Here is a 26,509-nt window from a genome sequence, read left to right on the forward strand (position 1 = left end):
TATATGTCCATGCCACTCTCCCACTTCGTCCCCGCTTCCCCTTCCCCCTCCGCATGTCCTCAAGTCCATTCTCCATATCTGCGTCTTTATTCCTGTCCTGCCCCTAGGTTGATCAGAACTTTTTTTTTTTTTTAAGATTCCATATATATGTGTTAGCATACGGTATTTATTTTTCTCTTTCTGATCTGTGTGACACACTCTACCTCCATCCACCTCACTACAAATAATTCAATTTTGTTCCTTTTTATGTCTGAGTAATATTCCATTGTATATATGTGCCACATCTTCTTCAGCCATTCATCTGTCGATGACACTTAGGTTGCTTCCATGTCCTGGCTATTTTAAATAGAGCTGCAGTGAGCATTGTGGTACATGACTCTATCTGAATTATGGTTTTCTCAGGGTTTATGCCCAGTAGTGGGATTGCTGGGTCATATGGTAGTTCTGTTTTTAGTATTTTAAGGAACCTCCATACTGTTCTCCGTAGTGGCTGTATCAATTTACATTCCCACCAACAGTGCAAGAGGGTTCCCTTTTCTCCACACCCTCTCCAGCATTTATTGTTTGTAGATTTTTTGATGATGGCCATTCTGACCCATGTGAGGTGATACCGCACTGTAGTTTTAATTTGCATTTCTCTAATGATTAGTGATGTTGAGCATCTTAATAGATGTGCCTCTTGGCCATCCGTACGTCTTCTTTGGAGAAATGTCTATTTAGGTCTTCTGGCCACTTTTTAATTGGGTTGTTCGGTTTTTTGATATTGAGCTGCATGAGCAGTTTATATATTTTGGAGATTAATCCTTTGTCAGTTGCTTTGTTTGCAAATACTTTCTCCCATTCTGAGGGCCATCTTTTTGTCTTATGGTTTCTTTAGCTATGCAAAGGTTTTAAGTTTCATTAGGTCCCATATGTTTATTTTTGTTTTTATTTCCATTTCTCTAGGAGGTGGGTCAAAAAATATCTTGCTGTGATTTATGTGATAGAGTGTTCTGCCTGTGTTTTCCTCTAAGAGTTTTATAGTGTTTGGCCTTATTACATTTAGGTCTTTAATCCATTTTGAGTTTATTTTTGTGTATTGTGTTAGGAAGTGTTCCAATTTCAGTCTTTTACATGTAGCTGTCCAGTTTTCCCAGCACCAATTATTGAAGAGGCTGTCTTTTCTCCATTGTATAGTCTTGCCTCCTTTATCAAAGATAAGATGACCATATGTGCGTGGGTTTATCTCTGGGCTTTCTTTCCTGTTCCATTAATCTATATTTCTGGTTTTGTGCCAGCACCATACTGTCTTGATTACTGTAGCTTTGTAGTATAGTCTGAAGTCAGGGAACCTGATTCCTCCAGCTCTGTTTTTCTTTCTCAAGATTGCTTTGGCTATTCGGGGTCTTTTGTATTTCCATGCAAATTGTGAAATTTTTTGTTCTAGTTCTGTGAAAAATGCCATTGGTAGTTTGACAGGGATTGCACTGAATCTGTAGTTTGCTTTGAGAAGTACAGTCATTTTCACAATATTGATTCTTCCAATCCAAGAACATGGTATATCTCTCCATCTGTTTCAGTCATATTAAATGTCTTTCATAGTGTCTTATAGTTTTCTGCATACAGGTCTTTTGTCTCCTTAAGTAGGTTTATTCCTAGATATTTTATTATTTTTGTTTCAGTGGTAAATGGAAGTGTTTCCTTAATTTCTCTTTCAGATTTTTCATCATTAACGTATAGGAACACAAGAGATTTCTGTGCATTGATTTTGTATCCTGCTACTTTACCAAATTCATTGAATAGCTCTAGTAGTTTTCTGGTAGCATCTTTTGGATTCTCTATGTATAATATCATGTTGTCTGCAAACAGTGACAGTTTTACTGCTTCTTTTCTGATTTGGATTCCTTTTATTTCTTTTGCTTCTCTGATTGCTGTGGCTAAAACTTCCAGAACAGTCGTGAGAGTGGGCATCTGTGTCTCGTTCCTGATATTAGGGGTAATGGTTTCAGTTTTTCACCATTGAGAACAATGTTGGCAGTGGGTTTGTCATATATGGCCTTTATTATGTTGAGGTAAGTTCCCTCTATGTCTACTTTCTGGAGGGTTTTTATCATAAATGGGTGTTGAATTTTGTCGAAAGCTTTCTCTGCATCTATTGAGATTATTGTATGGTTTTTATCCTTCAGTATGTTAATATGGTGCATCACATTGATTGATTTGCATATATTGAAGAATCCTTGCATTCCTGGGATAAACCCCCTTGATCATGGTGTATGATCCTTCTAATGTGCTGTTGGATTCTGTTTGCTAGTGTTTTGTTGAGGATTTTTGTATCTGTGTTCATCAGTGATATTGGCCTGTAGTTTTCTTTTTTTGTGACATCTTTGTCTGGTTTTGGTATCAGGGTGATGGTGGCCTTGTAGAATGAGTTTGGGAATATCCTCCCTCTGCTATATTTTGGAAGTGTTTGAGAAGGATAGGTGTTAGCTCTTCTCTGAATGTTTGATAGAATTCACCTGTGAAGCCATCTGGTCCTGGGCTTTGTTTGTTGGAAAATTTTTAAACACAGTTTCAATTTTAGTGCTTGTGATTTGTCTGTTTATATTTTCTATTTCTTCCTGGTTCAGTCTCACAAGGTTGTGCTTTTCTAAAGGTTGTGCTTTTCTAAGAATTTGTCCATTTTATTGGCATATGGTTGCTTGTAGGAGTCTCTCATGATCCTTTGTATTTCTGCAGTGTCAGATGTTACTTCTCCCTTTTCACTTCCAATTCTGTTGATTTGAGTCTTCCCTTTTTTCTTGATGAGTCTGGCTACTGGCTAATCAATTTTGTTTACCTTCTCAAAGAACTGGCTTTTAGTTTTATTGATCTTTGCTATTGTTTCCTTCATTTCTTTTTCATTTATTTCTGATCTGATTTTTATGATTTATTTCCTTCTGCTAAATTTGGGGGGTTTTTTTGTTCTTCTTTCTCTAGTTGCTTTACATGTAAGATTAGGTTGTTTATTTGAGATTTTTCTTGTTTTTTTGTGGTAGGATTGTATTGCTATAAACTTCCCTCTTAGAACTGCTTTTACTGCATCCCATAGGTTTTGGGTTGTCGTGTTTTCATTGTCATTTGTTTCTAGGTATTTTTGGATTTCCTCTTTGATTTCTTCAGTGATCTCTTGGTTATTTAGTAGCGACCTCAGCTATTCTGCTCTTGATTCCTTCTAGAGAATTTTTATTTCATTTATTGTGTTGTTCATCATTTTGTTTGCTCTTTACTTCCTCTAGGTCCTTGTTAAACGTTTCTTGTATTTTCTCCATTGTATTTCCAAGATTTTGGATCATCTTTACTATAATTACTCTGAATTCTTCTTCAGGTAGACTGCCTATTTCCTCTTCATTTGTTTGGTCTGGTGGGTTTTTATGTTGCTCCTTCATCTGCTGCATATTTCTCTGTGTTCTCAATTTGCTTAACATACTGTGTTTGGGGTCTCCTTTTTGCAGGCTGCAGGTTCGTAGTTCCTGTTGTTTTTGGTGTCTGCCCCCAGTTGGTGAGGTTGGTTCAATGGGTTGTGTAGACTTCCTGGTGGAGGGGACTGGTGTCTTTATTCTGGTGGGTGGGGCTGGATGTTGTCTTTCTGGTGGGCAGGGCTGTGTCCAGTGGTGTGTTTGGGGGTATCTGTGTACTTAGTATGATTTTAGGCAGCCTCCCTGCTAATGGATGGGGTTGTGTTCCTGTTTTGCTAGTTATTTGGCATGGGGTGTCCAACACTGGAGCTTGCTGGCCATTGGATGGAGCTGGGTCTTAGCGTTGAGACAGAGTTGTCTGGGAGAGCTCTCGCTGATTGATATTATGTGGGGCCAGGAAGTCTCTGGTGGTCCAGTATCCTGAATTTGGCTCTCTCACCTCAGAGGCTTAGGCCTGACACATAGGCCAGAGCACCAAGACCTTGTCAGCCATACGTCTCAGAAGAAAAGGGAGAAAAAAGGAAAGAAAAAAATAATTAAAAAATAAGTAAAATTATGAAAAATTTAAAAATTAAAAAAATAAAAATGTAAAAGTAATTTAAAAAAAAAGAGAGCATCCACACCAATAAGCAAATCCACGAATGATAAGAAGCGCTAAAAGCTGTACTAATATATACGTAAAAATCAGAAACAAGTCAGTCGCAGACAGCATACCCCAAGTCTACAGTTGCACCCAAAGTCCACCGCCTCAATTTTGGGATGACTCGTTGTCTGTTCAGGTATTCCACAGATGCAGGGTACATCAAGTTGATTGTGGGGATTTAATCCACTGCTCCTGAGGCTGCATGGAGAAATTTCCCTTTCTCTTCTTTGTTCGCGCAGCTCCTGGGGTTCAGCTTTGGTTTTGGCCCCATGTCTGCGTGTAGGTTGCCCTAAGGCTTCTGTTCCCGCCCAGATTAAAGCAGCGGCTGATTAGGGAGCTCTGGCTCACTCTTGCCGGGGGAGGGAGGGGTATGGTAGTTATAATTGGAATGCAGGGCGAGCCTGTGGTAGCAGAGGCACTGCCTGAGGTGCGCCGTGTGTTCTCCTGGGGAAGTTGTCCCTGGATCACAGGACCCTGGCAGTGGCGGGCTGCACAGGCTCTGGGTCAGGGTGGGCTGGGGGGGCTTGCACACAGGATTCTTGGTGGCCTCAGCAGCAGCGTTAGCATTTCATGCCCGTCTCTGGGGTCCGAGCTGATATTTGCGGCTCGTGCCCATCTCTGGAGCTCGTTTAGGCGGTGCCCTGCGTACTGTGGGCAGACAGGGAAGGAATCCCCTCTCCTTGCGCACCCCGAAGCAATGGTCTCTTGCCTCTTAGTCAGTTCCAGACTTTCTTCTGGACTCCCTCCCAGATAGCTGTGGCGCACTAGCCCCCTTCAGGCTGTGTTCATGCAGCCAACCCCAGTCCTCTCCCTGGGGTGTGACCTCTGAAGCCCGAGCCTCAGCTCCCAGCCTCCACCCGCCCCGGCAGGTGAGCAGACATGCTTCAGGCTGGTGAGTGCTGGTCGGCACCAATCCTCTGTGTGGGTATCTCTCCGCTTTGCCCTCTGCACCCCTGTTGCTATGCTGTCTGTCCTTCTAGGCTCCGAAGCTTCCCCCCAGCCCATCCCCGTCTCCACCAGTGAAGTGGCTTCCTAGTGTGTGGAAACTTTTCGTCCTTCACAGCTCCCTCCCAGAGGTGCAGGTCCTGTCCCTATTCTTTTGTCTCTGTTTTTTCTTTTGCCCTACCCATGTACGTGGGGAGTTTCTTGCCTTTTGGGAAGTCTGAGGTCTTCTGCCAGTGTTCAGTAGGTGTTCTGTAGGAGTTGTTTCATATGTAGATGTATTTTTGATGTATTTGTGGAGAGGAAGGTGATCTCCATGTCTTACTCGTCCAACATCTTGAAGGTCCCCCTCAATGTTTTGGTTTTTTAAACTCTACCAGAGGCTTCTCTAAGTACATAGATTAAACTTCAAAATGTTCTGTGGGAGAATAGAAATGAGAAGTACATGTCTAAATAACTGGGCTTTATTATTTTGAGACCTGAATTGTCAAGATTAAAACTATACATGATCAAGTTGTGATCTTTTTGTTTCAGTCCACTAATTTATCCATTGCTACTTGAGGCTCTCCTAGGTTTTGAAACATTGATCAGCAATTCAAGATCAGAAGTTTTCACAGGGCTGGGTTAGGCAGATGGTAATTTTTTAAATGGGGGCAGTGGAGTCCTAATGGCTACAATATTGTTCAGCAAAAAAACAAAACAAACAAAACCCCACAAAAAACAAAACCAAGAAAGTTTGTGTCATGACTTTGAAAAGCACTACCAACTTCCTAAGTATTTTCTATCCCAGTATTTTATTTTTCCTGTGAGATTGCCTTTTGCTCCTTCAGAGAGATTCCTTACCCTGGAGAGAGACAGCAGGTTCTCCTTACTCATGTTTCCTAAGCCACGGGGCTTCCTTTTACATCTCTGCACTTGTCACATTTTTAAAAACTTTATCTACTTTCAACAAACTGAAATGATCAATTGCTCACTCTTTAACAAACTGAAATGATCAATTGCTCACTCTTTACTGTGTTACTTGCTGTATTACCTATTGCTGCCTTACAGATTACACCAACACTTAGTGACTTCAAACAACAATTAATGTTCTCTGAAACAGTTTCTGTGGGGAAGGTGTTTGAGATTGGCTAACTTGGGGGGGTCTGCTTCTGGATCTGGCTGGGCTGCAGTCATCTGAAGGCTTGACTGGGGCTGGAGGGTCCACTGCTCAAATGACCCATTCACATGCCCAGCAAGTTTGCACTGGTTGTTGGCAAGGAGCCTCAGTTCCTCGCCACGTGGGCTGCGCTCACAAAACAAGAACCTGATTTTCTTGGAGTGAGGAGTCCTAAAGAAAGCAAGGCAAAAGCCACAACGTCCTTGTGATCTAGCTTCAGGTGTCACACTCTACCATTAATGCAGTATCCTATTCTTCACACAATGGTGACCTATTCATTGAGGGTGGAAATACCAGAAGATGAGCATCGTTGGGGCTGTCTTGGAAGCTGGCTACCACAGCTATTTAGTATCTCTCTTGTTCGTCTCTTGTTGTTTTCTATTTTTGGACAGCAATGTGCAATTAGAGTGGCCATTCTATATATATGGCTTTTCATGAAAATACACTAAAAAAATTTGAGAAGCACATAGCTTCCAAATTGCTGGGATCACACTGATGCATCATAAAATCTCATTGATTTAGAGTTTACTAATTTGAGAACTAATATAGGAGCCATTTTAAGGATTCTTCTCAAGTAACAAATTTATAATAATTTTAATGGGGAAGGGCTTTTGACTAGAGAAAATGAGTGGGTGTAAAATTAAGAATTATAGATTGTTAGCAAACATTTCTTTGATTGTTATATGTCTTAGTCCTTTTGGGCTGCTATAACAAAATACCAGAGGCTTATAAACAACAGAAGTTTATCTCTCACAGTTCTGGAGCCTGGGAGTCCAAGATCAGGGTGACAGCATGGTCCAGTGAGGGCTGTCACATGGTGGAAGGGCCTAGGGATCTCTCTGGAGTCCCTTTTATAAGACACTAATCCCAATCACGAGGGTTTCACTCTAATGGCTTTCTCCCAAAGGCCCCATCTCCTACTACCATCACTTTTGGGAGGTTAGGATTTCAACATACGAATTTTGGATGGGACAGAAACATTTGGACCGTAGCATTATGTAAAAAACTTATTCTGAATCTGTAAATTTCCTTCAACTTATTACATTGTACCTGAAATCTCTATGTATAAGCATTCCCCAGTTGGGTTTAAAGGTTATGTTTTTAAAAAGTTCATCACTAGGAATATAGGTTTTGTTTTTCCATAGGAAAAAATGTTACATTTTTCTTGGGTTCTTTGAACTGAACTTGTATTCCAAGACTAACCCACAATTATTTAATGTATTAGAGACTATTTCTGTTTTGAAAGTTAGAAGGAAATAATACCATTGCAATTTTAGTAATTAAAGAAACCAAGGAACTGCAATCTTGAGTTGGAGGAATTATCTTTCACCTGGTGCTTAAGAAAAAGTTTATATAATTTGAGAGAATTTCGTATTAGAAATTTAGGGAAAATCTGAATGAGGTTTCTGGATTTCATTTAATTAATTTATTTAAGTTATGTATGTATATACGTACATCAGTGAATCAAATCCTATTCTTACCCTCATTGGCCTCAAGGTATTTTTTTATTTGGTTTTGTTTTGTGTTTTTGTTGTTGTTTTTTAGAGGAAATTTTTTGGAGGAGTCCTGCTAGGAAGACCTAAAATAGAATGGAGAAATGAAAAGGCTTTCCTAAAGTTATTCATTAAGTCTTAGAAGAGAAAGGAAGCAGGTTGGAGACTAGAAGAGAAGGAGTAAATGTAGAGAACGGGGCAGGGGGGCTCTAGATTTAAAAGACTTTTTAGTTTTTCTTAAAGGAACTGTTATGCTCTATTTCCAAATAAAGAGTAAGACAATAGAAAGTCAATTGATAGATTGATCCTTAAAAGATCTAAATAAGTAATATATAGATAAATATAATGTTGAGTGCAATTATAGATGATTTTGATTAGTTAATTCATGATAAATTACAACCTTCTCTGAGTCAGTAATATTGTACTTTGAAAATTTGTTTGATACTAGGTAAGAAGGCATTCCTTTGTTCTTGGGATTGATTGTTCTTTGTGGGTTTGTATGCTGCTATAGATAAATGTTAGAAGATTCTGTATAGTTAATTATAGTTCTGTATTATTAGAGTAAATGGGATAAAATCATTTTCAGAAACAGGGTAAACATTTCCATTTATGAGTCTTAAAACAAAATTGGTAAAATGCCCTCTGGAAGCTGACTTGTTTTAAGATATATCCTTCTCTAAGTTTCAAAGATTCTTGCTGGATCTTTGATTTTTATAATTTTTCTTAATCCAATGATATATTTGTATTAACTTTTTATCAATTATTTTAAAATTTCCTATTATAAGTAGATTTAAGTTCAATGAATTAAGGATCGAATCTGAGTCCATATAAAAGGTATTGGGTTGGCCAAAAAGTTCATTTGGTTGTTCTGTAAGATGGGATGGAAAAGCTGAATGAACTTTTTGGCCAACCCAATATGAATCTGGAGTTACAATGAAACATAAGACATGGGTTCTTACTTCAGAATTTTGTTGAAGAAACAGCTCATTTATATAAATTTAAGTAATGGAGATAAAAAGTTTGTAATTAAAATTTTTAGTTATTTATTTTTACTGGTCAAAATTTAAAGTATATTTTCTCCCAAAGTAAGCTTAAGAATTGAATTGAATTTGAGTAATAATATGTGTGCCAAATCTAATGCTTGTGGCCTCTCTCACCCCTTGCCTCCACGTATGGGTGGAAAATGTCCTGCCAGAAGAAGATTCTGTGTTGGAAAAAGATGTGCCTTTGGATAGAGTGAGGGTCAGAAAGTCCGAGGCAAACTTAATGGGGGCTGGGGGATGACTTATTTAGGGGGATGACTTATTTAGAGGGATGCCAGTGGACATTCTCAAGCTCCAAGTTTCTAGAACAGGTTGCTTGTGAGGAAGAGGAGGGGGAGAAAAGAATGAGACCAGTAAAATACTTCTGCAGTACTGGAAATGAGAAGACAGTGGAACAACATCTATGAACTGTTGAGAGAAAAGGACTGCAGACCTGAAACCATATACATAGTCCAGTGTCAGGGCAGAAAACAAGATACTTTGGAAATACAAAAAGGTCCACCAACTGTGGACCTCAAATGCTGAAGAATCCACTTGAAGTATTCTACCAGATAAAAATGGAAGCATAACGTAGTTCTAAAGATAAAAGAAGCAAATGACAATAGTAAACAAATGAAGTTTTATAGGAAACCCGTACAATATTGTACGTTAAATCTAAATGGATGGAGTTAATAAAAATATTTGTCCTGATTCTATGTTGCTCTCATCCTCCCCCCAGTCCCAGTCCCAGTCCATCCCCTATCCCCATCTCCCACACACTTCTTTACTATCATTTCGGTGTATCTTTAGAAAGGAGATGAGGTCAAAGCATGTGCTCAGTCTAACATCTTGATTTAGAAAATCTGTTCTTGAAATGCTCTACTTCTTACCACAAAAGGCTGTTGTAAAAAGATGTTGGTCAGGGCTCTGCAAGCAGCAGAAACCAGCTGTGACAGCAGATTTAAACAAAAGGGGAATTCACTGACTGGGTAGTGGGCAACTCATAGGATCCTTGGGAAGGCTAGAGAATCAGGCTCAGTTGATTGGCTAAAGATTGTACAAAGCTTACTTCTCAGTGACAGTACTATATCTTTATTTAGAAGTAAATTGCCTTTTTCTTCTCTCTTCAAATGTAGGTTATATATTTGGGGAAAACTCCAGAAGAAGCATATAGAATATTAATGTTTGGAGATACATCCTATATTCCTTTCAGGTAAATATAAGAATGTTATGGTAGATTCATTTAATCAGGCCCTTGCCAGAAATATCTTGGTGTAGTTGTTTCTGAAAAAAGACCTCATAAATAGTTATTTTGAGGTGGGTGCAAATAACACCATAGATCTAGGTTACTCAACAGTGATGCTATTGACATTTTGTTGGGGGGTGGTTGTCCTGTGTACTGCAGGATGTTTGACAGCATCACTGGCCTCTGCCCACTAGATGTCAGTAACACCTTCACCCCAGAAAATTAATTGTGAAAGCCAAAAATGTCTCCAGACATTGCCAGATGTCTGTAGTGGTGCTAGTGGTAGTGGTGGTGAATTGCTCCGACATGAGAAGTCAGAACCACTCTCACTGATGGAAACTGTGCTTTGTAATCAGACGAGAATCCTGGAGTTATAGTATGCAAAACTACCGTTTTCCAGTACTGCGGAGTTTTGGTCCTGAGGAGTTAAGAAATAAGTTTTTCCCAATAATCAGGAGTTACTTCTGGGGCAGAAACGAACCCCCTTTTCCTAGGGACACAGCCAGCAGAAATAGTGGGTGAGGTTGCTAATATAGCACCGCTACTTGAAAAACCAAAACGGCTGTGTCATAGAGGTGGTAGATAAGTAATGTCTTTATATAAGTTAATGACATCCTCATCCTTATGTCAAAGTTACCAGGTGATTGTGTTGAAGATATTTTGAAAAAAAAAAAACCCAAAAACTTGTGTTTTTTTTTCTTTTTTTAAAAATCAAATGAAGTTCTAAAAGTTGCTCTTCCTGTTTATCAAAACACTTGACTTAGCTGTAAAATTAAATACTTGTATGGTGCTTAAGTATAATAAGTGTGTGAAATGATTTTACTCATTGCATACTGTATTGAGAATTTCAAATATTGCAGCATTCTTCCGCCTGCAAATTAGTTAATAGTTTTAGAACTGTTGCATATACCTCAAATGCCTGATTTTGAAGACGTGGGCTTGCCTTTAAAGGGGAGGTTATGAACCTGACTTAATCGTGGACAAGTTTTGGGGTGAGTGCCCCTAACCTTATGCAGAATCTGTCTCCTTCTTAAATAACTCTGTAGGACTGTCCATGGATTTACTCCATGAATTAGAGATTTTTGTTAGGATAGTCTGCAGAGTTCAGTTGTATATTGCACTAAAGACTGCATGTATATTAGTGATTTAGCCAATTAGAAGAATTGCTTTGGACGCTGTATCACTCTGCCTTTCTTCCTAGCTCAGATATCATCTTAAGTATTCTTTTTGGTGGGTAGGAAGGGATGAAGGTTATTTTCTAAACTGGAGAGTGCTCCATTTTTCTTCTCAACTTATAACAGCAACCGTATACTTCCTTCAGAAGAAGTGATTGTGTTTGTGGTCCCTGAGTCATAGGCACATTGCTGTAGTGATAATTTTGTTCTACAGAACTCTTCTTTTATAATAGTAATCCTTTATAATAGTGCCATTCTTAAATTTTATAACGCAAGGTCCTGAAACAGGGATAAGCTTACACATTTCACATAATCTAAGTAAGGATCCATGAAGCATTGTTAATATAAGAGAAGTTTTGTGTTAATTTAAATACAGGGATCAAAAATAGAATAAATGTTGTTTACTGCTGTACTCATGTTTAAATTCTTAAAGTTTGGCACTGAAAAATGTAGTTAGTTGCTTCTGGTTCCAGGAACAAAAATCATTAATTCTCTAAAAAACAGGACTTAGCTAGAAGCAGTTCAGGTTTGTGAAATTTGAATCTCTTTAGTCATAGATGCCAGACATTTAATGATTCTCCAAGTGTGGCCTGTGAACTAGTGCCAGTCTGTGAACTTTTTGTTACCAGCTTGTGATAAGTACAGGAATTGCGAGTAAGATTTTACAGACTTTTTAGCAATTTAATAGACTATTTTTATGTCTGTGGAATCAAATAATAGAAGAATTTAAGCTTGTATTTATGTGTTTTTTTCCTTCCATTTTTGTAATAATTCATTTTTACTTACAAAATAAGATTATTGCATTATTGTGGGTATGTAATAGTACAAATATTATTGTATTTTACAAAAGTATCAGCCTTTGACAGATTTAAAAATCTGTGCTTCACCACATTTTACTGTTCTGAAGAACTTACTTATTGAGAGTAGGCGGGTGGTCCAGTGGTTCCCTGGTGGTACAGTGGTGAAGACTCCACACTCCCAATGCAGGGGGCCCAGGTTCAATCCCTGGTCAGGAAACTAGATCCTGCATGCCGCAACTAAAAGATCCTGTATGCCACAACTAAAGATCCTGCCCGCCGCAACAAGGATCCCACGTGCTACAACTAAGACCGGGCACAGCCAAATAAATAAATAAATATTTTAAAAAGCCCAAAAAACAGAAAGTAGGCAAATCCTGATAATATTTTTACAGAAATTACACTATAGTCTTTTATCTTTGCCAATTCAAGAGCATAGAATAAATATAACTGCTAACAAGGGATTGTGCAAGAATAGCGTTCACTTGTCTTTAATAACTGCTTTTAGGCTCATAGCAATATTTAATTAGATGTAATTTAAGTTACATATAATACTTCAACCACTGAGTTTAAAAAAATATTTATATATGATTTCTTAATGAGTTATATTAGCTATTTCTCTACCTGTCTACCTGAAAAAAAAGTATAAAATATAGTTAAACATTTTCTTAATACTTTTGGATCATGGTTATATGAAGAGCATATACTTCTGTTCTTTGGTATTACCTATAATACTCCTTGCTTCTTAATTGGTTTTTTGTGTGTGTGTTTTTTGGGGTTTTTTAGTGGGGAGGGCTCTGTTCTTTATTTTCTTGAGAGGTAGTATTGCAGAGCTGCTAATAGCTTGGCTATTGACATCAGACAGATGGGAGTTTGACTCTCCGTTCTGCCACTAATATCTCCGTGGTTCTTTACAAATGTGAGCCTTGGTCTCTTAGTCTATAAGTGGGAATGATAGTAGGATCACCCTAATGAGGTGTGAGGATTAAGTAGCATCCTGCTTATGAAACACTTGGTGCCTGATCCTTAGATAACATTTGTTAAACATTCATGTTTTTTTCCTTTTAAAAACCATGTATAACTTAGACACAATTAAAAACTCTAACTCCGGGCTTCCCTGGTGGCGCAGTGGTTGGGAGTCCGCCTGCCGATGCAGGGGACACGAGTTAAAAACTCTAACTCCTACGTGGACAGAACAATAAACTCCTACATATTTACATGTAACTACCATCCAGTTCAAGATACAGAAAATTGTCAGCCCCCGTGAAGATTCTCTTCTGCCCCCTTTCTAAAAGTTTTTCTTATCTTTTAATGTCATATAAATGGAATCATACAGTATACATTTTTGGAGAGCTGGGATCTAGTGTTTTAAATATATAATGTCTGTGAGATTTATCCATATGATGGCAGGTGTTAGTATCAATAGTTTGTCTTATTTTTATTGCTTTTGTAGCACTCCATTCTATGAATATACCACAGTTTGTTTGTCCATTATCCTTTTGATGGATGCTTGGGTTATTTGTAGTTTTAGGCTGTTATGAATGCAAGCTGCTCTGAAAACTGTTATTTTTTTAAACTAGTATTTGACATTGTTTTGCAGTTTCTAAGCAATATTCCTTTATTGATTCTCATCTGCTTTTCCAAGTTTGTTAAATGATCTGTGACAAGGTTTTCCCCCTCACAAAGGCTTATATCCAGATTCATAGTGCTAGTTTACCATTTTGAAGAAGTCTGATTGCTAGGGTGAGAGGAAGGAGGTGTGGATGTGTTTAAAGTTGGAGGTGTTAACGAAATAAACATGAGTGAATAAAGAAAGAGTCTTGTCTCTTCAGATAATGTGGCAGAACTTTATCCAAGCTCAGATCAAAGCTTGACTAGGAAAAATAAAAAATAAAAAATAAAAAAAAATAAAGAGTCAAAGCTTGACTAGGGCAGGGCTTGGCCCACAGTAGGTTTATTCAAAGTTATGCATTGAATAAGTGCATCAAGTTGTCACAAAAACTGAATCAACATGCCTTTAACTTGATTGGAAAAGAATTATCATAGGTTAAGAAGATAATAATCATAGCTAACTGAGGAGACATGGTGAAAAACATTGGGATGCAATTTGAGAGTTCATCGTCTTTCCACTGATCATTTTGATTTAGACTAAACTACTTCATTTTCCTACCTTAGCTTCTTTATCTTAGAAACATTCCTTATTCCATGAAACAATTACTTGTACCAAACATTATTTGTGTTGATCCTGTAAGTCAGTGGTTCTTAAACTTGAACGTATATCACAAGAACCTGGAGGACCCAGCCCCACCCAGCAAGTGGGGTGCATGTTGGTGCTTCTTGCCCAGGGAGTATATTCTGAGAACTAATGCTGCAGGTCATTTTATTTTTCTCCTTCCTGAATATTGCCAGTAAGCTATTGGTCAAAATCATTTTCTCGGTTGCATTGAGACCTTTCCTAGCTTTTGGAAGAGCAGCATTTAAATTCAAAAGCTTACAGAACAAAAATGGCACGTTGTAAGGCCTTGCGTCCAGTCCTCATGAAGCCTAACATATACCAAAGTAAATCTAACCAATTCAGACAGTAATGTCTAAAAGTGTCTTAGCTAAAAAGGATGCCCTTTTCTTTGATGTTAATGTTGCTATAATAATCTATATTCTTAAAGTTTGTACAAGAACTAAACATTTTTAATGTGCCTTAATTTTTCAGGTAAGTGAATTACAATGTGAAAGCCCAACCACGGCAGGCAATTAATTATGGCTCCAGTAGCAGCCTGGTTCCACATAGGGACCAAATGAGTACCATTCTGATAGGCACAGTTGCTTGGCATGCCTAGAATGATCATAATAAAATTCATTTTTATCTTGCCTAATTCTTAAAATTTTCACTTCATAATGAAATGACTCAAGTTAGCCAAAAAGGAGAAGAAGGTGGGAATGGAGGAGTACCTTATTTTTCTGGACAAAATCTTAACTGACATAAGACATTTGTAGTAAGATTACTAACAGGTGCTGATGCAGTGTTGCGGGGGGGCTGTCTAACTTAATTTTAAGCTTAATTTCTCCAATGTAGAGTGATTCTCCTAACAGTAGTTGACTCCTTAGTTTCTGTGGTTTTATTGGTACTGTTGTCCTTTAAGAACCAGAAAGAAGTTATCCAGTTAAATTGTTAAAAAGTATAAGAGCATAATGAGAGGAGCAAAATGCTTTTTAGCTTGCGCCTATTATTTCAAATATTATCTTGCTTTCCAAATTTTTTTTGCTACGTGGATGGAGATAAACACACACACACATGCGCACACAACGTGCATATACAGAATCAAAGAGCAGTCTTTCCTGCCAGCAGTTTGACACAGTATTCTCCAGTTGGAAGAAAAAGATCAAATGCCTTTCCCTTTTGAGGGGAGGAGTACATACTACTGAGAAGTTGAACTCAGGAAGGAACTTTTGAAGCTCAACTATTAAAGCCAAAAACAGTCTAGACAGATCATTTGAAATTTAAGGTGTGGTCATTATTGATCCACATCTATCAAACAGTATCTACTGGAATAGGTAGAAATTACAATGAACTGTCTAACAGTGACTTATCCTTTGTTTAAAAACCAAAAGGCAAGAATCCTTTGTGTTTTTTTTGAGACTGATCCTGAGTATGTGTTTGATTTTAAATTCTAATCAACTTTGTCTTGAGATAAGTGTACAGCAGAAAATTAAATTAACTGAGCTATGTATTTCAATACTTTTGGAATTTCAGAGATGCTGCCTATGGGAGTTGCAATTTCTACATTACACTTCTTGACTGTTTTTATGCAGTAAAGAAGGTAAGTGACTCGTAGGATACACCCAGTGTTGTGCTGGAGAACTTAAGTCCAGTGCAAGGAAGACAGGCCTTCTTCCCCAAAGATCTTCCAAGATGTATATGATGTGAGAGGTATCCCGTTTCCCTGCCAACATTAGAATGACACTAAACTAGAAAACAGATTATTCTGAATCTGAGTGCTTCTGTGCATGAGTTGGGGGAAAAGCCACTTGAGCACAGGGAACAATAAGAAACAGTTTTGTAATTAGGTTCTAAATTCAGAATTGGTTTTGAATGTGTTATGATTTCAAAGAAAAACAAGAAGTAAATAGGTTACTGGTTTCTAAGTTCTCTTTGATTTATGTATTTTATGGGTCTGATTCCCATCAATTCTGTTTACAACAGACATTTCTATAACACAGTAACTGTCAAATACTTTGTTTTTGTATCTTCAAGCATTCAATTTCTAGTTCAACAGAAGTATTTGAGTAGCCCATTAGTTTGTTACTAGGTTTTATATAATACTAAGTATAGGTCACTACTGCTTTGTCAAAGCTATTTAAAAATAACTCCTGTGTTTTATAACCAGGGCTACTTGCTGTCTTTGACTCCAGGGGACAACCGTCATACCACATTCTAAATAAACAGGGTCCCCTGGAGTCATGGGATGCAGCAGACCCTGGTTATAACACTCACTCCCTTAGGTATACTTCTTGAACATCAGGGCCGTGCAAGAAACTAGAATTGTCAGTCAGTAGCCCTTGGATCAAATAAGCCTTCGAAAACATCTCAAGTTTGTGTGACTTGTATTTTCAGAGGCACAAGGAACCCAGGTTTACTTTCTTGTATAATGGAACATGGTGGCTTTCTGAGAATTTTGACAGAAATTTTAGGGGTTAAACTGAGAGACTTAATTAGTATACAACTTCAGAGATTAATTATTATATCTTTGTTCCTATATAAGGCAATGAGGATGGACCTTAATTTTGGGACTGAGTCCAGCAGCTCTGTGGTGAATGGAGCTGATGGAGGTAGTTGCTGCAGGCTCTGAGACAGCTCCATGAGTCCACAGTTTAGGCAGGTCATGGGCAGAGGAGGTGATCAGGAGATGGGGAGACAGTAGGTATAGATGACCCCTTCTAGTTACAGTTACAGTCCTTGCCACATGGACCCCAGGGAACTGCTGATGTAGCCAGGCATACTTGTCCTTGATCCTAGGGCTCCCTTCTCTCTGCTCCCAGCACCTTTAAAAAAAAAAGAAAGAAAAGAAGAGGAAGAAACACTTATGAGAGCCTTGGAGATGGTCTACTATAACATTGGCTTTGTTTTTATCAGATGTTATATCCAAAGTTTAATTAGCTATAACTACAGATCAAAGATTGCTTTTTTCATGCTACATTTAATTTTATTCAAGAGACAACAGCTTCTGATTTTACATTTAAACATTTTCTGTTTGTGACTGATTTTGAATATTATTGTGTATTTGAAATTTTTATAAATGTATCAATAATTATGTCTTGATTTTAGTAGTTTTTTTTTAAGTGCTACTTCTAATAGGGTCTCCTTATGAAATTCAAATAATAGAAATTCCCTGCAAACTGATACATTTTATGGTATCATTCTGTTATTTTATTGTGTCACTCTGTTGTTGTATTATTATGTATCATTCTAGTCCAAATATGATATATATTGGGTACTCCAAATTCAAAGAAATAAAATTCATCGTGGATTTGGTCTTGGAGTTAGGACTTAAGCCACTATATTTTATAAAATGAGGGGTTTTTTTGTTTGGTGTTATAGCCTTCTTATTTCTCATTCATATTTCAGTAGTTTACATTTTGCACACTGCGTTTGCAGAATCACCCCTTTTGAACCAAGAATACCTTCTTGATCCAGAATTGTTGCTTACATACTGTCTGGCTCAGTAAGCTGGGAGAACGGTTGTCAGAGGCTGCCAGCTTGTCCTTGTCTCAGAAAATAGATATTGTGCTTATTTTGCTTAGCATGGTGCTCTGCCCATTGCAACTCAGAGTGAGGCTACAGAGTAGAAGAGAAAATTCATATATTTTTCCTTATTGAAACAAGGGTTTTTCCCCTCAAAATTTAGCATTTTAGTGTTGATCTCTGGGCTGTCTTTAGTATAGGGAACATTAATCTTTTAATTCAAGACTGTTCAGAATTTGAAAGTGAAGATGTTTATGAAATGTGTGGGATTTGTTTGATATAAACCATATAAACATGGTTTCTTTCCTTTATATTATTTATTTAGCAACCATTGGGTTATGCATTATATTTGAAGCCTGAATGATGTTGATCTAATAAACTAGTAGGATTACTTTGAAGGCTTGATTATTTAGATGTTGCATGGATAGGATGACTGATGAAGGAAAATAAAAAATAAAATTTTATTAAAATAAATATTGTTATAACTAATTTTCCTGATAATGGAAGCATTTAAAAGACATAGCCCACCTCCTTTGAAAACTACTTAATGGAACATAATCTAAATATAAGAATGTTTTTCTGAGGTGCCTCCTGATACTTACTGTTAAGAAATTGGATTGGAAACTGTTTCCTTATTTGCATCTTTGTTATTAAAAGCTTTCCTTTGGATTTTAGGCAATGCAGTATGGCTTCCTTAATTTCAACTCATTTAACCTCGATGAATATGAATACTATGAAGTAAGTTTTCAAGGATACTGTTTTTAACTCTTTTATGCATGTTTTACTTCCAGAAGTAGTATTCTTATTTTTTGAAAAATCAAACAATTTAGATGTGTGTAGAGTGAAAAAAACTCAAGTCTTTTTTTCTCTTATTCCTATTTCTGCAGTCCTAGTTCATATTGATTTTTGCATTTGATACATCTTTCCAGAGTGAATGAGTGTGCTCTGGCATTTTTCTTTAATTTTTAGTTTAAATTTTTTTTATTATTGATGACTTTCATACAGTGATTAAATGAGATAATGTTTGTTAAACCCTTAGCATAGGAGCTGATGAAATGAATAGCCATTATACATCTGATTAACTCTGGAAAATATTTGTTTTTGTCAGAACCTATTGTTTCTGTGAAGTCAAGACACTTTTGGATGCAAATTACAAAAAGTAAACACAAATGGCTTAAATAAAGTGGGGAAAATTTATTGATTTACGTAAATAAAAAGTCCAGGAGCTAGTGTAACTTCACTCATGACCAGATTCAGGTACTCAAGCACTTACCAGAAATTGGGCTGAAGCTAGCTTTGTTCCAAGGTCAGTTCTCCCCAGTTGGGATAAAGATGGCTACCAACAGCTTTGACTTACCCGTTTGATTTACCCAACTCATTGGAAAAGAAAATTCATAGCTCCAGCAGAAGACTCTCGAACTCCTCTCCTTGGCCTGGCTTAGATCATGTCTCTAGCCCTGAACTAGGTTGTGTTTTTGGTGAGTGTGGGGGATGAGTAGGTATAGAATACTTTGGCCATCACAGCAGTGGAATCGGGTCAGCCCTATCAAATCATACAGCCCAAGAAAGGTGGGGTGGGGGGGGGGCACAGAGAGGAGAGAGTCCAGGCAGGCAAAACCGCAGGTGTCCTCTATGTTTTTTTTTTTTTGCGGTACGTGGGCCTCTCACTGTTGTGGCCTCTCCCACTGCGGAGCACAGGCTCTGGACGCGCAGGCTCAGCGGCCATGGCTCACGGGCCCAGCTGCTCCGCAGCATGTGGGATCTTCCCGGACCGGGGCACGAACCCTTGTCCCCTGCATCGGCAGGCGGACTCTCAACCACTGCGCCACCAGGGAAGCCCCCTCTATGTTTTTTAATGTGTATTTTTTTTTAATGTGTAATTTGATTCTACCATTCTACCTTCCAAGTAGATAATGAGTAAGATGTTATGCTAAAGGTCTTTTCCAGCCAAGAATACTTGTGGAGTCTTGTTTTTTTTTTATCTTGCTATAGTTATCTTGAGCAGACAGTCTCACTAATACTGGAATGATTCCACAGACAGCACTTTATTCAGCAGTATCTTGAATCCTCAGATAACTGTTCTTTCACAATCAATTTTTAAAATAACTATTATTTTAAACTCCTAAGTATAACTGAACTATTTTATAGATAAATTGGGTTAATAGTTACTACTAGTCATTACTGTGATGTACCAAACATATAAAAGCATATTGTGTGATTCATTAGGCCAACCCTGCCTTTACTTCTCTGTAATAGCAATACATTTATAAAGTACAATACACATCAATATTTATTTACCATCTTAACTACTGAATATAATTGAATTATTAACACCATTTTTTGTGCTTCTCCTTATAAAATTAAACATGTAAAATAAAATATACTTTCTCTTTTTAGATAAGCAAAACTAATAAAAACACCAGTTGGTATTCCCTCAGTGTAGCACAGTGATGCCTTTATGTGTTTTTTACTGAGGAGTAATATAGGTGCTAATTAGCTTCCCTCTCGCTAATGCGGAAACTGCAGCATTGCGGGAGAGTAGCAGGGTCACCCACAAATGTCTTTTACTTTCAGTGAAACTGCATTGAGACACAGGGTAGCTACAGACCACCATGGTAGCTTTGTTTAGTCTCTATAAGTATTTTTAGAAATTTTGGATTAGTGTTTTTCATTGATTCCACGATGCCCATTTTGTCCTGTTTTGAATAGGAATTCTCTGAATTCAGGATGTATCTTACAATCTGTGATGCCTGTGATTCAATGAAATCTATCACACATTTCTCATTAAAAACTCCAAACTTCTGGTTTTACTTCAAAATCAGAACATGTGGCAATACTTGTCCTCATTCCTGCTTACATCTTTTAGCTTGGAATGAACTCATCAGTTCCCTTGGCTGATAATTAAGTCAAATAAATCAGTTTTGGGTTACTTGCCTGGCCTGTAGATCTTAAGGCAACTCTTGATTTATTTCTTACCTGTTCTTAGGTACACATATACATACACATACATTGATCTTGTTTTGGTCTTCCCTTTGCAGAAAGCAGAAAATGGAGATTTAAATTGGATAATACCAGACCGATTTCTTGCCTTCTGTGGACCTCATTCAAGAACCAGACTTGACAGTGGTATGCGAATACGTGGGACCAGTGTAGTTTTGTTATTAAAAGTATCCATCCAGTATTTTCTTTTAAAAGAGGCCAAAGCTCGACTGTCTTCATTAAGTGTACTTGGACATTTTAGCACATCATTCTGCCTGGATTTTAACTTTTTAAATTTATTTTTTTCACAGTTATAATCAAACTGGTATTGAATCCCCAGTCCAGATACTGTTTCCACCCAGTTACAAGTGAAGTTGTTATCCATTGTTTTCTTTCTGCATTTTACAGCATCTGGTGAATTTCTTTATATAGGTTACCACCAACATTCTCCTGAGGCTTATATTCCGTATTTTAAGAATCACAACGTTACTACCATTATTCGTCTGAATAAAAGGATGTATGATGCCAAACGCTTTACGAACGCTGGTTTCGATCACTATGATCTTTTCTTTGCGGATGGCAGCACGCCTACTGATGCCATTGTTAAAGAATTTCTGGATGTTTGTGAAAATGCAGAGGGTGCCATTGCAGTACACTGTAAAGGTATGTTTCTAGTGTTGGTTAAGAAATGGTGGACGTGAATGTATATGTGTGTAGAAACATACCATACTCGTTTAGATTATATGCAAGGACACATGAAGATGCCTTTGTTTTTTATAGAGTGCTTTTTTTTCCTTTTGTGATTTCCTTTTTTTTCTTAAAACCACTTTATGGGGGTATGACTGGCATAAAAAGGCTGTACATATAAAGAATGCTTTTAAAACCCTAATTTCATATGGAAAGTATAGTAAATTAAGTTGTATTCATGGGTGATACTACAAAGGCTTATCACATTCATTTATTCATCAAATATCTATTCAGTGCCTACTTTGGTAGGTTCTGGCATATGTCAGTGAGCAGAGCAGACTCCAAGAGCTTATCTTTTGGACTTTATATTCTAACAAGTTGCTAGGCTTTCAGCAGCTAGAACAATGCTTGGCACTTAATAAATATTTATTGAATGAATGTGTAATAACACATTGTATGAATGTACTAGGATTTATTTAACTTTTCTCCTTTTGTTAGTTAACTAAGAAGGCAAGGGATACATTTTTGTTAAGAAAAATCCAACACTGGGGAGAAGAAAAACTAAACAGCAAACCTGGGGAATATCAGAAATCTAATCTTGAGAGTTCACACATTATAAGATTCAAATGTCCAGTTTTCACCAAAAAATCTCAAGGAATACAAAGAAACAGGAAAGGATAGGTCATTCAAAGGAAAAAAATGAATCAACAGAAACTGTCCCAAAGAAAGACCAGATGGTAGACTTACTAGGCAAAGACATTAAAACAACTGTCTTTTCTTGTTGTTCACCACATGGCATGCAAACATCCCTGATCAGGGATTGAACCTGTGCCCCCTGCAGTGGAAGCTGATCTCTGCATCACCCTCAGGGTCATACTAACCTTCTTTTGAAGGATGAGCCATGCTTGCAACCAGTCACCTCTGTTGTCCAGTCCTATATAGGATCCCTGAAACGTAAAAGCCTTCCTTTATTTCATCCTGTTTCTGTCCCCTTTAGTCCAAACTGGCAGTCTTCCAGTGTAATCCCATCAGTATTTTTAGCTTGTGCCGAGATGGCTGATTAAATCCATGGGTAATATCTTTATGGAGCTGATTTTTCAATCATACCCTTGGTATCCAGAACACAGTTCCTCACTTTTTTCAAAATGAATAGGCCTAGAATTTTCTGAATGTTTAGTTTCTCGTTCCTTTTTGCTTAACAATTACTTCTTCAATTCATCTCTCTCGTCTCACATCAGTCAGGAGAAACCAGGCTGCACCTTTAACACTTTGCTTATGAATTTAAATCTCCTTTGCTAATTATCCAAGGTTGTCACACAGAAGTTCTACCTTCCACAAAGCACTAGAACACAATTCAGCCAGGTTTTTTTTGCCACTTTCTAACAAGGATTGCCTTTCTTCCAGTTTCCATGTGATTCCACTGGAATCACCACTAACGTCTGTATTCCTCCTACTAACAGCCCCTTCAAGGCAATCTAGGTTTTTTCTCTCTCTTTTTTTTATTTAACATCTTTATTGGAGTATAATTGCTTTACAATGGTGTATTTATCTAGGTTTTTCTACCATGTGCCTTAAAACTCTCCCAGCCTTTAGAATTCCAATGCCAAAGTCACTTCCACATTTTTACCTAATGTTTCAGTAGCATGCCACTTCACAAAATCTGTGTTAGTGGGATTTTCCCAGAGAAACAACTAGTAGGATATATATAGAGAGAGAAGGAGATTTATTATAAGGAATTGGCTTATGTGACTATATAGGCTGGTGAGCATAAAATCTGCAGTGTGGACTGGCAGGCTGGAGACCCAGGAGAGCCAATGGTGCAGTTGAAGTCCAAAGGCTGTCTGGTAGAATATTCCCTCTAACTTTGGGAGGCAAGTATTTTTGTTCTGTTCAGACTTTCAACTGATTGGATGAGGCCCACACACATTGCGGAGGGCAGTTGGCTTACTCAAAGTCTACCAATTTCATCCAAATACACCTGCCAGGTTGACACATAAAATTAACCATCACAGGAGGTAATGATACTAGTCTAGACGAGAGTAAAGGAAGACAGCAGGAATAGAGTGGGAAAAAAAGTCCACGTGCAAATAGGTATAAAAGTAGAGTAGAAAAAACAGTTGGATGAGGGAGAAAGTACAAGATTTTAAGCCTGTAATTTTGGAAAGATGGTGGTTCCATTAACTGAAAACCCAGAGTATAAAACACTGCACTTACTGAGAATCATTGCTTAGAAAGTGATTTTCAATCTTGGCTAAACGTAGAATCATGTGAGGGATTTTAGGAATCTCTGTGTCCAGGCTGCATCACATACCAATTAAAACTCTCCAGTTGGGCTTCCCTGGTGGCACAGTGGTTAAGAATCCACCTGCCAATGCAGGGGACACGGGTTCAAGCCCGCGTCCGGGAAGATCCCACATGCTGCGGAGCAACTAAGCCTGTGTGCCACAACTACTGAGCCTGCACTCCAGAGCCCACGAGCCACAACTTCTGAAGCCCTGGCGCCTAGAGCCCGTGCTCTGCAACAAGAGAAGCCACCGCAGTGAGAAGCCCTTGCACTGCAACGAAGAGTAGCCCCCGCTCACCACAACTAGAGAAAGCCCGCACACAGTAACAAAGACCCAATGCAGCCTAAAATAAATAAATAATAATAAAAAAAAAACAAAAAAACTCTCCAGTTGATTGTACTGTGCATCAAAACATGAGAACCACTGTTGAGGGGAGCAGAATCATGGGAAGCTTTTTTAAAAAAATCCTACCTGCCCAACAAAATTCTGGAGCACATGACACCAGGTCTCATTGGTTTGTTTCTTTTCCTAGCTGGCCTTGGACGAACAGGCACTTTGATAGCCTGCTACATCATGAAGCATTACAGGATGACAGCAACCGAGGCCATTGCTTGGGTCAGAATCTGCAGACCTGGCTCAGTGATTGGACCTCAGCAACAATTTTTGATGATGTAAGTGGATGGAGAGCTTTTGTAATTCCTCAGGAACGCACGGGTCTGGAAAGTGATGGGAAGTAGAATTTTCCTTAGGCTCCAGTAACAGCAGATAGTCTAGTAGGAGAAAGTTGTTTGTATGTATCTTTCTGGAAGGCTGTATTTTGATATTGTTACTTAAATACTGTAGGAAACAGGCAAGCCTCTGGATGGAAGGTGACTATTTTCGTCAAAAGTTAAAGGGTCAGGATAATGGAAAACACAAAGCAGCTGTCTCAAAACTCCTCTTGGCTGTTGATGACATTTCAATCAATGGGGTCGAGAATGAAGACAAGCAAGAACATGAACTGGTAATCGAACCACCCCCATCACACTGTTGTCATTGCTTTAAGTGCTGTTGAGAACTTTTTAGGGCACGGAGAAAATTGTAGATACAAATAATAAAGCACATTTTGAGGGATTATCATCACACATTTTTTGTACTTATTACCCTCTCTAGAAACTTTTTAGTCAAAATAGTTAAAACAAGGTTATGTGTCCTTAAAACTAAAGTTTATTTTTTGTTTACTCACAAGGCACTGGTGATAAAAAGAGGTATGTGAAGTACACTCTTTAGATGGACCTCGTGACACCCCTTTCCCCCATTTTTTTCCTATTTCATGGTAGCTGATTTAGGGAACCAATTGTTCTCAGATGGGAACTTTAGAGAACCAAGAGTTTAGGGGGTAGCAGTACCATATTAAGTGGTGGTAAGAAGATTGTGGATTTTAAAAGAGAGTGTTTTCAATACTGAAAACCCATTATGCCTCTTCACTGTCAAAATGTTTTATAACAAGAGTGCTATTGGGTTCTTTGTCTATGAAAGTCAACTTTTGGTTGTCTTGAATTGTGTCCTGTACCTTTATTTTGAAAGCAGCAAAATATTTTAGAGTTCTTCAGAATGTTGAAGTATATTTATGTGTGTCTGTGTATGATCTATATGGGTAAATGTAGCTGCTGTGCTTCGCTGCATTAATAAGTACAGCTTAAATCATTAGCTCAGTGTTTTTCTACTTACACAGTACAGTGATGATGACGAAATCAATGCAGTGACACAAGGTGATAGACTTCGGGCCCTGAAAAGCAGAAGACAATCAAAAACAAACGCTATTCCCCTCACGTGAGTCTGATTTCCTTCGTGTGGTTGTAGTTATTTAATGTGTGTGTAAGGTCCTTCATGAGCATTTTTTCCTGTACATTTTCTCCATGGTTGCATGCCCATTATGCCACTTTGAAATGAATATCTACTTTATTTAAAATCTAAGGGTGTTGCCTAAGAAGCTCTTAGTTATCCTTTGTTTATCTCTGTCTTGTGTTGCAACCTCACTAGCTTGTATAGATAGGAAAGCACTATTCCGAGTGATTTTTCTCCATGGATAATAACTGTCGACTAAAAAAATATCCACAGCCTAAAAGTTGAGAGTTATGTTTCATTTGGCGGAAATTTTTAGAACTTGAAGAAGCCCGGGAGGCAGCATCTCAAGTTACCCTGAGAGAACTGCTCCAAGGAGGCGAGGAGGGAGCCAGGATATATAGGAGTTTTGCAGCAAACGTAGTTTGAATGTCAAAAGATTACTGTTAATAAGAGAAAACAGATTCTGAATGTCAAAAGATTACTGTTAATAAGAGAAAACAGATATCCCAAGTTAAGGAATTTAGCACTTTTCTATGTATGGGAAGATGCAGGAGTCTGGGCTCACTGAAATCCTTCCTTTGATATGCACCTCAGCTCTCTGGGGCCAGTATCCATGCTGAGTTTCCTCAGGGCTCACCGTGGGGAGTGGGAGTGGCTGAAGTCTGATGGCTGCTAGATGGCAGGTGTTCTTTCCTTCCTGAGTTCCCTCAGGGCTCACCAGCTCATTGTTGGCTTGTGGCTATAATCACTGATGACCATGACATCCTTTGTTTACTGATATGACACACAGTATTCCATTTCTCATAAACATGTTACATCCTCAACAGAGTGACAGCAGATTTAAACTGTAGAATAACTGTAGATTTGTCCAGAGTTATTAAAATTGTGAATTTCTTTAAATTTACTACCGTATTACACATAATTTGTTTTGATATGGTAAACTTTAATTAGTGGTGACATGGTGGCTTAATGTCATATTATTTTAAGTCAACAATGAATTGATTAAACTATATTTTTGTATTAATTTTTCGTTGGAAGAATTTTTCAAGTTACAGAAGAAGGTTTAGTATGGAGATAGGAAGT

General features: G+C 38.0%; 1 protein-coding gene across 2 annotated transcripts in view; it reads left to right on the forward strand.

The window, feature by feature from the left end:
* Positions 1–26,509, forward strand: part of CDC14B (cell division cycle 14B) — a 57,166-nt gene that overhangs the window by 13,418 nt on the left and 17,239 nt on the right. For both annotated transcript variants that reach the window (XM_024761417.1, XM_024761418.1), the window contains exons 5-12: positions 9,830–9,906; positions 15,660–15,726; positions 18,324–18,386; positions 20,687–20,774; positions 21,060–21,290; positions 24,132–24,270; positions 24,443–24,602; positions 25,314–25,411. In XM_024761417.1, the coding sequence (XP_024617185.1) occupies positions 9,830–9,906; positions 15,660–15,726; positions 18,324–18,386; positions 20,687–20,774; positions 21,060–21,290; positions 24,132–24,270; positions 24,443–24,602; positions 25,314–25,411 (923 nt within the window). The remainder of the gene's footprint in view (positions 1–9,829; positions 9,907–15,659; positions 15,727–18,323; positions 18,387–20,686; positions 20,775–21,059; positions 21,291–24,131; positions 24,271–24,442; positions 24,603–25,313; positions 25,412–26,509) is intronic.

This window comes from Neophocaena asiaeorientalis, unplaced genomic scaffold (genome assembly GCF_003031525.2).
Source record: "Neophocaena asiaeorientalis asiaeorientalis breed wild unplaced genomic scaffold, Neophocaena_asiaeorientalis_V1.1 scaffold247, whole genome shotgun sequence".
NCBI lineage: Eukaryota > Metazoa > Chordata > Mammalia > Artiodactyla > Phocoenidae > Neophocaena > Neophocaena asiaeorientalis.